Genomic DNA, 13,487 nt, shown 5'->3' with positions numbered 1-13,487 from the left:
GTCTGAAAGTCTGATTTTAACGGATTCTCTCCCTTGGCCAGACTCTCTTGTCACCCCGTTGTCCAGATCTCTGTCTATAGTATCAACACCATTCCCCAGTTGGTCTGTCCGTCTCGGAGTCTCGTGTACTCCAGTGTATGTATAAAAGATGTGTATCACCGCAAAAGAGACGAAGGACAGAGAGAAAATAATTGCTCCTCGTTTCTGAAATATTACACAAAATTTGTTGTGAAAAGACATATATTTATTATATAACATAGTGACATATCAAAAATAACAAACCAAGTGAAATAAATGTGATGAGAGCGCAGACACCTTCGAACAACAACATCGGCCACCTCAAATTCAAATATGTGAAAGAGTATAATGTATTCCTTTCTCAATTTCACATGGATCACAATGACCTCATGGACATGCAAAACTTTCCTTCAACTACTTCAAGAATTACCCCCTAAAGGGGTTATTGTGTCACTCTACTAGTGACACAACACTGGATAACTACTGTTGCAGTTGAGTCACTCTCCTAGTGACTCTTTACTAAATATATTATTTTTAATACAATTGGTTGCCATGACTGGATCGAGCTGCGGTTGTGATGCCGGTGGTTAGGTTTCTTTGGGGCCATAGGGCGTAGGCGGTTTGGCCTTATGTTTAGTGAAAGTTCCGGCCTCCCTTCTCACCCCCTCACCCCCTCCTGGTCATACCAATGCCCGAAATAGGATTGGTAATCTTTTCTAATAATTTCCTTATATGTTTTTTAATTAATTAATATTAAATTTAATATACCTTTTCTGTGGGCCGGGCCTACCCCCCTACCCTTCCTCCTTACCTCTGGGGACTAAATAATTGTATTATATAGGTAAATTATATATTTTTAAACTTCCCCATCTAAAATTGCGTCAAATTAAATTTTTATAATTATCATAGAATAAGGTTATATATGTTTTAAAGACGCAGTCAAAAATTATTAATGTTGGTATATTTTTATTTATTATTTTGGCACTAAATTTCAAAATCTCTAAATTTTTATAGTAGTTAGGTTTTTCCTGCCCCGAGTCAGACCACCAATCTTATCGGAGGCCGGACTCGAGGTAGGCGTGTTCGAAACCATAGAGGTATATGAGCACGTTAAAACCGTATCTAAGTCTATGTCTAATGACCTCACGTGTACAAAACGAAAAACGCAATGAATACACTGTACCGATCGCAAAGACTTGGACTGTGCGCAATAAAAACATATTCTGATCTCTACTTGTAAAGCATTTCTGATTCTATAATTAGGTTCGTGTGAACCTTCCCGGTTGCTGAATTATATTCCAATTCAATAAATACAAATGAATGAATGAAAGTTTAACGACACAAAACACATTGGCCATTGGGTGTCAGAAAAGGTAAGTATATGGAATATGAAATATATTTGCTATTTGTAAATATTGTGGGCGGCATTTATATCAGTCGCTTGAGGTGCTTGCGTCGCAGGATCGAACCATCTCGATGAATCCATTCAAATGTGTTATGTGTCTTCCTGTCTGTGGGAATGTGCATATAAAAGATCCCTTGCTGCATTAGAAAAAATGTAGCGGGTTTCCTCTGAGGACTACGTTGCAAATACCGATTAACATAGACTCGTTTGATTTCACGTGCACAACAAATGACGTAATTTTGGGAAACGACGTCATAATTTAATGCGGCTTTCTCTCGAAGTAATCGCTCGGAAAATTGTTATTCATAAAAACAATATTTTGGATAATACGGATAATAAACAAATTATTACACTCGTATGTGAATCTTACTGATTTTACAAAACTCGTGTCAGGATTCATGTATTACCCTCGCTCTCGCTAGGGTAATACAATAATCCTGACACTCATTTCGTAAATCAGTACCACACACTAGCTCGTATAATAATCTATATTTATCATATAATATCTTACGTTTTCAGTGCAATCAAAGTATGTGATATTTTTCGGATCACATACTTTGAGAATTTGATAAGTTTGCAAATTAGATGTAAATTAATCGAGGTCATGGCACTAGGTTTATTGACATTTAAGCAAACGTACTTGGGTGACACTCCATAATTTACGTATGCATTCACAGTCATCGAATAAAACATTTCAATGGCAATTTGACACTCAGGCATCGAAATAAGTCGAGAACGGTCGTTCGGGTTACCAGGAGGTTACCACATGTAAGAAAAGTCGAGAACGGTGTTTCGTTCTCGACAAAAATGTCAACGAATTGTAGTTTCGTTTCTGAACGTAAACCAGGCATTGCATTCCGGACTTCAACGTTTCATTTTCTCGTAAGGAATTGCATTGATGTTCGCACGCACTTGTGCAATTGCAAAGCAATTTCGGTAATCCGCGTTTTCATTTACTTCCGGATTTCGTTTCTCGTACCGATGTTCGCGCGGACCGATACAATTTCAGAACGTCCGCGTTAAAAGTAGTAGTAGTAATAGGAATTAAATTCTAACTTTCATATAGTTGTGGTAACCTACAGGTTACCAGGCTATATTTTCTGGTAACCTGTAAATGGGTTACCAGACACAATGCTTATTTCGACGCCTGACACTGAAAGCTGTCCAGCGTTCAGAAAACAAAAAAACGTTAAGCCCTAGTTTGTTTTGATGTAAGGACATTCAAAATGACGTCATTTGAGTTTGACGTCATTTCCATTCAAAAATACACCGCGCCACATATTCTTACGTCATTTGAATATCTAGTAATGGCGGACTGGAATTAAAGTTGCGTGTACACTTTACAAAAACACGTTATATTAAGCTTGAGATTATATGATAAAGAGATTATTACCCTCGTGTATTTCGGTATCGTCAATATCATATAATATATGAAACATTATTTTTATTCCTAATATTATTAGGAATAAAAATAATGTATTATGCTCGCCAGAGGCTGGCATAATACAATTTTTATTCCTAATATATGATATTGACGATACCGAAAAACAATCTGGTAATAACATATATATATATATATATATATATATATATATATATATATATATATATATATATATATATATATATATATATATATATAATAGATTATGTGAATAATAAAGAAATTATTACACTCGCGTGTGAATCGTACTGATTTTACGAAACTCGTGTCAGAATGTATGCATTGTCCTCGCTCTCGCCGGGGTAATAAAAAAATCCTGACACTCGTTTCGTAAAATCAGTACGACACACTAGGTCATATATATATTTATTACCCATATGGGCTAAAATATACGGGGTAATATTTTTTCGATCTCTGCACAGTGTGCAGATTGCTTCTACAGCCACTGATTGGCTGGCTTAAAAATCACGATGTTTGGTTGGTTGTTTGCCATGACCGGAACTTCACTTTCATTCATATAATGTTTCCATTCATGAGTCAGATTACACATACGTTATACGATCTACACAGATTTACAAAAAAAAATGGACTCATTTGTTTCGTAAACATGAAATGGTATATTTTCATAAGCAGCAGCTTTAGTAATATATAAAAATAATTATTTTCAAATGCAAATACAGTTGTATTATTTTGTACTGTAAACATTTGGCTGTATAAAGAACGTCATTAATGCTATGACGTCACTTACATTACGTCATGTAATGCGCGTAAGATTATATGACGTAATGGCTGATGGCTTTGTTGTAGACTGCAGAGGAATTTTTACATTAAAAATCAGTTAAAATTGACAATGGGTAATAAAGAGAATAACCAACTCGCTACGAGGAGTTACGAATTATCTGTCCCTCGTAAATGAATGTTGTAAAACCCTCGCCAAAGGCTAGGGTTTACAACATTCATTCACTCGGTACAGATAATTCGTAATTCCTCGTAGCTCGTTAGTTATTCTCTAAATAAACCATTTCCGTTTGCAGTCTGATTAAAAGTAGCGTCTTAACCATGAAACTTTTAAACCTTTAATAAATGTTAAGGTTTCAATTATTTTTAACCCACCCTCAGTATATATATTTTTAATAACTAAGTGTTTAATTCTATATGGACCATCTTTCAAAATAAATGAGAAAATCATTCTATTTTCAATATATATTCATTAGGTGGATTTGGTAGACTGGTACAAATATGAGTTAGTTTTGACATAGCTAATGTTTTTACCGCCGCTATTCTACCACATATAGTTCCGTATCTGCCACGCTACGAATTTAACAGGGTTTTTTTTTATATATATTTTTACCAGCTTTTCGTCCAAATTCAGTGTCCAAATATTAACTAGTTGTTTATTAAGTGTCATAGCTAGGACCTCAAAATTGTTTTCACACCAATCTAGACGTAGCTGTTTGCACATTTCTGCCATGGTATTCGCATGGGGACCTAATCCAATCATTTCATTTCAACTTATTTCCGTGCTTATATCCAATTAAGGTTCAAGCACGCTACCCTGGGCACTTACCTCAGCTATCTGGGCTGTCTGTTCAGGGCAGTGGGTTAGTTGTTATTGGTTAGTGTGAGAAAAGATGGTGTAGTGGCCTTACACCTACCCATCGAGTCGTTAAAACTCGCTCTGGTGGGAGCCGGTACCGGACGGCGAACCGTGTACCTATCAAGCATAAACGTAGGCCTATCTAACCAAACACATTGTACAATTCCTTGAGAGTGTGAGCAGAACAGCTGACGATCTCGTGTTTCACAAGACAAAACAGACCGGACTCCTTCTGTCTCAGATAAGCTGCCATACGACCCAACCCACTGAAGGTGAGCAGAAACACGTCACAGTTCATGAGGACATGTTGATCGAGAATAAGTTTCCTCATCCCATCGCACACACTCGTGCTGTTCGTAAACTTGTCGATATGCACCAGTGGTCCTTCGGTGTCGACGAGCATTTTACCAAAACGCGCATGCGCTTCGGTGCGTACCTGCTCCGAATCGGATGTGACGTATATTCTGTATTTATCAGGATCGTTGTACTGGCCGAGAAATCGCCACACTTTTGAAACATCCTCCTTGGAACCAATGTTAGCTCGATCTCTCGGGTTGGTAGGGTTGCGCCCAACTCTGATCTGGGAACAGACTAGTTTGTGAGATGGAGTTGGTCTGGCGATTTTCAGAAACGAAGAGAGATCTCTTTGAATATCTGGTGCCAAGGAAAAAAGCTGATTGTATACTTTGGCGTAAATCTGATCACGTGTTAAATTTGCAAGCCACGCGTTTTGATTTAAGTAACGGTAATTGTTTTTAAACTTATCGACATAATCCAGATTACCTTTAAAAAACACAAGGTCTTCTTTAAGGTATTTGTCAAAGTCCATCTTCTCAATCGAGTGGTAGAAGTTCACGTCAGAGATGACATCATGATATCCAACGCTGTTTTTCTTAGACTTTACGACCGTGTTAGATAAGTCAATATTCCACGCAATCTGATTGGGTAGCAGGTATCGCTGTAGGTCACATGGGGGATGCGTGATGCTGATTCCGAACGTTCTATTGGTTACTTTTGAAATGAGATATCCTATAGCAATGCCCTTAAATCGATCAGCCCACCCTCCACAGAAAGTGAACTTCCCGCCACATCGATAAACCAGATACCTCGCTCTTCTTCCAGGCTCCTTTCGTGATGAAGATACGTCATTATTCGACAATTTAATGTTGGTGACAGGTTTATCGAGAAAGAAATTTTTAGATGATTCCCGAAAGTCTGAAAGTCTGATTTTAACGGATTCTCTCCCTTGGCCAGACTCTCTTGTCACCCCGTTGTCCAGATCTCTGTCTATAGTATCAACACCATTCCCCAGTTGGTCTGTCCGTCTCGGAGTCTCGTGTACTCCAGTGTATGTATAAAAGATGTGTATCACCGCAAAAGAGACGAAGGACAGAGAGAAAATAATTGCTCCTCGTTTCTGAAATATTACACAAAATTTGTTGTGAAAAGACATATATTTATTATATAACATAGTGACATATCAAAAATAACAAACCAAGTGAAATAAATGTGATGAGAGCGCAGACACCTTCGAACAACAACATCGGCCACCTCAAATTCAAATATGTGAAAGAGTATAATGTATTCCTTTCTCAATTTCACATGGATCACAATGACCTCATGGACATGCAAAACTTTCCTTCAACTACTTCAAGAATTACCCCCTAAAGGGGTTATTGTGTCACTCTACTAGTGACACAACACTGGATAACTACTGTTGCAGTTGAGTCACTCTCCTAGTGACTCTTTACTAAATATATTATTTTTAATACAATTGGTTGCCATGACTGGATCGAGCTGCGGTTGTGATGCCGGTGGTTAGGTTTCTTTGGGGCCATAGGGCGTAGGCGGTTTGGCCTTATGTTTAGTGAAAGTTCCGGCCTCCCTTCTCACCCCCTCACCCCCTCCTGGTCATACCAATGCCCGAAATAGGATTGGTAATCTTTTCTAATAATTTCCTTATATGTTTTTTAATTAATTAATATTAAATTTAATATACCTTTTCTGTGGGCCGGGCCTACCCCCCTACCCTTCCTCCTTACCTCTGGGGACTAAATAATTGTATTATATAGGTAAATTATATATTTTTAAACTTCCCCATCTAAAATTGCGTCAAATTAAATTTTTATAATTATCATAGAATAAGGTTATATATGTTTTAAAGACGCAGTCAAAAATTATTAATGTTGGTATATTTTTATTTATTATTTTGGCACTAAATTTCAAAATCTCTAAATTTTTATAGTAGTTAGGTTTTTCCTGCCCCGAGTCAGACCACCAATCTTATCGGAGGCCGGACTCGAGGTAGGCGTGTTCGAAACCATAGAGGTATATGAGCACGTTAAAACCGTATCTAAGTCTATGTCTAATGACCTCACGTGTACAAAACGAAAAACGCAATGAATACACTGTACCGATCGCAAAGACTTGGACTGTGCGCAATAAAAACATATTCTGATCTCTACTTGTAAAGCATTTCTGATTCTATAATTAGGTTCGTGTGAACCTTCCCGGTTGCTGAATTATATTCCAATTCAATAAATACAAATGAATGAATGAAAGTTTAACGACACAAAACACATTGGCCATTGGGTGTCAGAAAAGGTAAGTATATGGAATATGAAATATATTTGCTATTTGTAAATATTGTGGGCGGCATTTATATCAGTCGCTTGAGGTGCTTGCGTCGCAGGATCGAACCATCTCGATGAATCCATTCAAATGTGTTATGTGTCTTCCTGTCTGTGGGAATGTGCATATAAAAGATCCCTTGCTGCATTAGAAAAAATGTAGCGGGTTTCCTCTGAGGACTACGTTGCAAATACCGATTAACATAGACTCGTTTGATTTCACGTGCACAACAAATGACGTAATTTTGGGAAACGACGTCATAATTTAATGCGGCTTTCTCTCGAAGTAATCGCTCGGAAAATTGTTATTCATAAAAACAATATTTTGGATAATACGGATAATAAACAAATTATTACACTCGTATGTGAATCTTACTGATTTTACAAAACTCGTGTCAGGATTCATGTATTACCCTCGCTCTCGCTAGGGTAATACAATAATCCTGACACTCATTTCGTAAAATCAGTACCACACACTAGCTCGTATAATAATCTATATTTATCATATAATATCTTACGTTTTCAGTGCAATCAAAGTATGTGATATTTTTCGGATCACATACTTTGAGAATTTGATAAGTTTGCAAATTAGATGTAAATTAATCGAGGTCATGGCACTAGGTTTATTGACATTTAAGCAAACGTACTTGGGTGACACTCCATAATTTACGTATGCATTCACAGTCATCGAATAAAAACATTTCAATGGCAATTTGACACTCAGGCATCGAAATAAGTCGAGAACGGTCGTTCGGGTTACCAGGAGGTTACCACATGTAAGAAAAGTCGAGAACGGTGTTTCGTTCTCGACAAAAATGTCAACGAATTGTAGTTTCGTTTCTGAACGTAAACCAGGCATTGCATTCCGGACTTCAACGTTTCATTTTCTCGTAAGGAATTGCATTGATGTTCGCACGCACTTGTGCAATTGCAAAGCAATTTCGGCAATCCGCGTTTTCATTTACTTCCGGATATCGTTTCTCGTACCGATATTCGCGCGGACCGATACAATTTCAGAACGTCCGCGTTAAAAGTAGTAGTAGTAACAGGAATTAAATTCTAACTTTCATATAGTTGTGGTAACCTACAGGTTACCAGGCTATATTTTCTGGTAACCTGTAAATGGGTTACCAGACACAATGCTTATTTCGACGCCTGACACTGAAAGCTGTCCAGCGTTCAGAAAACAAAAAAACGTTAAGCCCTAGTTTGTTTTGATGTAAGGACATTCAAAATGACGTCATTTGAGTTTGACGTCATTTCCATTCAAAAATACACCGCGCCACATATTCTTACGTCATTTGAATATCTAGTAATGGCGGACTGGAATTAAAGTTGCGTGTACACTTTACAAAAACACGTTATATTAAGCTTGAGATTATATGATAAAGAGATTATTACCCTCGTGTATTTCGGTATCGTCAATATCATATAATATATGAAACATTATTTTTATTCCTAATATTATTAGGAATAAAAATAATGTATTATGCTCGCCAGAGGCTGGCATAATACAATTTTTATTCCTAATATATGATATTGACGATACCGAAAAACAATCTGGTAATAACATCTATATATATATATATATATATATATATATATATATATATATATATATATATATATATATAGATTATGTGAATAATAAAGAAATTATTACACTCGCGTGTGAATCGTACTGATTTTACGAAACTCGTGTCAGAATGTATGCATTGTCCTCGCTCTCGCCGGGGTAATAAAAAAATCCTGACACTCGTTTCGTAAAATCAGTACGACACACTAGGTCATATATATATTTATTACCCATATGGGCTAAAATATACGGGGTAATATTTTTTCGATCTCTGCACAGTGTGCAGATTGCTTCTACAGCCACTGATTGGCTGGCTTAAAAATCACGATGTTTGGTTGGTTGTTTGCCATGACCGGAACTTCACTTTCATTCATATAATGTTTCCATTCATGAGTCAGATTACACATACGTTATACGATCTACACAGATTTACAAAAAAAAAATGGACTCATTTGTTTCGTAAACATGAAATGGTATATTTTCATAAGCAGCAGCTTTAGTAATATATAAAAATAATTATTTTCAAATGCAAATACAGTTGTATTATTTTGTACTGTAAACATTTGGCTGTATAAAGAACGTCATTAATGCTATGACGTCACTTACATTACGTCATGTAATGCGCGTAAGATTATATGACGTAATGGCTGATGGCTTTGTTGTAGACTGCAGAGGAATTTTTACATTAAAAATCAGTTAAAATTGACAATGGGTAATAAAGAGAATAACCAACTCGCTACGAGGAGTTACGAATTATCTGTCCCTCGTAAATGAATGTTGTAAAACCCTCGCCAAAGGCTAGGGTTTACAACATTCATTCACTCGGTACAGATAATTCGTAATTCCTCGTAGCTCGTTAGTTATTCTCTAAATATATATATATTTATTACACCGCGGTCACGGAGATACCCGTGAGAGATTTTTCATATCCCACAATGTGAGATATGCTTTTTGAGAGGTCATGACCTCCGATCACATGATCCACTCCGCTGTTTTGTTTACGTTCAGTGTCCTGTTTAGTGAGAGACAAAAAATATATTTGGCGACTCAAATTAATAATGTAGCGTTGTAATAAATAGAATACTATACTCGTCCCCGTGAGAGACCGTTTATATTACAACTCGTGTGTTGTCGATCGTGATGTACGATCGAAAACACACTCGTTGTAATATAAACGGTCTCTCACGGGGACTCGTTTAGTATTCTCTATATATTATCCACATGGTTCAACATAACCGTGTTAATAATAATCATACGAAGCACACGTGTAAGGACAAGTGTAATGACGTAATTTTGGGAAGCGACGTCATAACATGACCCAGTCCTAGCCTAGATTGCATGTAAAATATGACGTCATTTCGTCGTTTCCTTCTAGATGTGGTTGAAACATTTTTGAGTCGGCCCTTGTTATTCATAAAAAAAATAATAATAACAATAATAATATGGATAATAGAGAAATTATTACACTCGCGTGAGTGTCGTACTGATTTTACGAAACGAGTGTCAGGATTTATGTATTACTCTCGCTCTCGCTCGGGCAATACAAAACAAAAATCCTGACAATCGTTTCGTAAAATCAGTACGACACACAAGCTCTAATAATAATACTAATACTAATACTAATACTAATAAATATAATAATAATATATAGGTATACTTACAATATATCGAGGCATCGTTTTGTTTTACTGTCAAAATGATCCAACAGCTAAACACGGCTTTCTGAAAAAGAGTTGAAAACTTGTATCATCAAACATGTATCCGTCAGCGAAATGGCGTCGTAAATAAACCACCTTGTTTAACAAAGAGCTATCTTTAACGACGCACTCAGCACATTTTAATTACGGTTGTATGCCGTGGGACATATGGTCAACGAAAGTAATTAGATAGGAAATACACTGCCGCCAGTGTATCTAAGGTCGCTTCGAACACTTCCCTGAGGGAGAAAGAGAACCAAAGTGAAATGATGATAAGTGATCCACATCCTCAGAATCTAAGAACCGGAATAACACCGCTAACATAGGCGTACGGGCTCCCATTTTTGTATGACATTTTCGTTTAAAAGCCAACCTGCCCCCCTACAAAAATGGGAGTCCGTACGCCTATGGCCCTATGTACAAAATGTCAGCGTCACATCTAGTCAATCCTATTCACTCAGTTCAATTTTTTGCTGGTTAGATCAACAATTCAGTCGTAAATATAAACACCCCATTAACTGACAATTAATGCAAGCTTCGCGCCAAAATCTAAATTGTACACTGCTGAATGAGAGAATGACAATGTTACAATCATTAATACAATTCATATTAATTTTTTGCATTAAATGTCAATACCAACTAGAAACATTTTGAATTCACTAGAAACATATAACGTAAGTAATTTTAATAACTTTTAACCTGTAATAAAAATGTATGAAGCGACCTATTTTGTATGGTATAATTTATATGTGAAGCGGTTGGTGTATGAATATTTAACTACGAACTGTGGATGGGCGCCATTTTTTTTATTACTGTCCAGATTTACCAATTACGACGTTGAAATTACAGTTATAAAATTTTGAGTGCGTGAACATTCCATGTGTTGATAGATTTGACATGGAGAAAGTGGTTTCAATGTTTCCGGAAACGGATGAAACAGGTGTGTCGCGAGTTTCTGTGTTTACTGGCCTTGTAATTGTGGAAGTGGCAACACAGGATGGTTTTGGCATGTGCGACTTCAAGTGGTGCGACACAAGTATTCGTGAGATTTGACAGTGCCATGCTCATGTTTCGTTTTTGGAAAGTGGAACATTCTCTGTTGTAGCTTCGAATTGAAGCTTCGTTCCTGTGTCCCGACATGTACATGATATGCCTAGTTTCAAAACCCGATTGGATCGCAGTGGCGCGCAAACTTAGAAACTATGTGTTGTGTAAGTCATACTACAATGCCGTTGAATGCGCGTTACTGCTAATGGTTGACATGAACTGACTGAATTTGATGATGAATCATCTATGTTATATAGTGAAAGTGTCATACACTTCATTTATAAAATAACGCAAATATATTTTTAAGCTATGAAGATATTTTGTATTCAGTCATGACTGTCTGTTAAGTAATGTTCATATCTTTATAACCTTGTAATAGAGAAGAGAGAGAGAGAGAGCGACCTAGAGAGAGAGAGAGAGTATAGAGAGAGAGAGTGAGAGAGAGAGAGAGAGTTTGGCAGGGTGGCGAGTGAATTTATATGAGCGTGATTCTATCAACCAATAGAATTTTCATGGATTCTCTCACCATGGTTTATTCCAATGTTGTATATATTACCTATTATTTATTTTGTATCAAGTACTATGTATTATCCATTAATAATTGTGCATTGCCTTTTATGTATTATGTATGTATGATAATCTGTACTGTTCGAACTCTCTACAAGAGGAATAAAGAATATATATATATATATATACGAATTTGACCAATCCAAGGGTTTATAATAAAGGGATTTTTAGAGATTGGAATTGTATGAAAATAATACCCGGAAAGCTAATGACGTCATAGAAAGTGACGTCATTAGCAACTGGAACAGGCCATGTTGACGATTCAAGGGTCTACAGTTAGAATGTAGGCAGGTATGTTTTTTTCAAGAAATACCAAATATACAGTTAGTTCCGTACAAAAAACGATTCATTTTACAATGGACATAACCATTGTGAGTTTTTAGATTTGCGGGTGTTAATTTCTATTTGATGCCCGCAAATGTTTCATTTTTGTCCGAAGGCCCCAAATAACTCGTGCGTTCAATTAGGCCCCCCAATAATGTCCACCCTGCTACGGGCCTGCATATGTTGTGTGTTTATGTATGCTTGCTTGCTTGCGCGTGCGTGCGTGCGTGCGTACGTTCGTACGTTGTATTCTATAGATGCATATGCGGGAGTGTTTGAAGGAAAGCTATTTACATACATACATATCTTGAAAAATACACTTTTGACGAAATTAACACCAGCATATTTCTTGTGAGGATACAATCAGATCCTAAATATCAGGATCCAAATTATAAAGCAATGGTTTAAAAATGAATTTGTATTAGTACCCTAGGCATTGTAGTAGCTACAATCAGACAAGCTTCTACGGCTTAAACTTAGTAAATATTACTTCATCATCGCTAAGAAATAGCATTATTGGCCCGAAGCCAGCCATATTGGAAGCGCTCGCTACTGTTTAAACATTTATTAATACCCCAAAATTAATAAATGTTGTTTTTAAACTTTATTATAACATTTCCAAACTTAGTAATGGCTTAACTTGTCAAATAACTAAAGAGAATGAAGACTCTATCGGAACTAGATGCAAAAATATCAAAATCGAGGCGGCCATATTGATGATGTCATTTGACCATATTCCCCCACAGGTATTCTGGGTAAATATTAATTTTTAAATGTGTCTAATGACCTCACGTCACCATCTCACATTAATATGACGTCATGTTAAACGACTGCGTGTGATGTCCCATGTAGGATATATACACTCTTCACATAAGTTGTTTTCGTTTCCTATTTATTGCACGAGTTTATTTTGCACGAGAATATATACCACGAGACCGCGTATGTGGTAGGCCCTATATTCTTTTGCAAAATAAATAAGTGCAATAAATAGGAAGCGAAAACAACATATGTGAGGTTCTGTATTCATTACATACCTTCTTTTATGTTTTACAAAAACGGTTTTTAATTTACGTCACAACAACACTTTGTTAAATCTATTATCAAAACTCCTTTGATGGATTTACTTAACGTTAAGAAGAATCATACACTGCCTTGTGCAATGTTTCAAATACGATGTGACGT

General features: G+C 36.5%; 1 protein-coding gene across 1 annotated transcript; it reads right to left on the bottom strand.

Moving 5' to 3' along the window:
• Positions 1 to 3,860: 3,860 nt before the first annotated feature.
• Positions 3,861 to 10,392, bottom strand: LOC121378644. Its single transcript, XM_041506914.1, has 2 exons — positions 10,332 to 10,392; positions 3,861 to 5,881 (listed from the first exon to the last, which is right to left on the bottom strand). The coding sequence occupies exons 1-2, from the start codon at positions 10,344 to 10,346 to the stop codon at positions 4,607 to 4,609; spliced, it is 1,290 nt and encodes a 429-aa protein (XP_041362848.1). The 5' UTR covers positions 10,347 to 10,392; the 3' UTR covers positions 3,861 to 4,606.
• Between the last annotated feature and the right edge of the window lie 3,095 nt (positions 10,393 to 13,487).

This window comes from Gigantopelta aegis, chromosome 2 (genome assembly GCF_016097555.1).
Source record: "Gigantopelta aegis isolate Gae_Host chromosome 2, Gae_host_genome, whole genome shotgun sequence".
Taxonomy (NCBI): Eukaryota; Metazoa; Mollusca; class Gastropoda; order Neomphalida; family Peltospiridae; genus Gigantopelta; species Gigantopelta aegis.
This window is presented reverse-complemented; position numbering and strand designations above follow the sequence as displayed.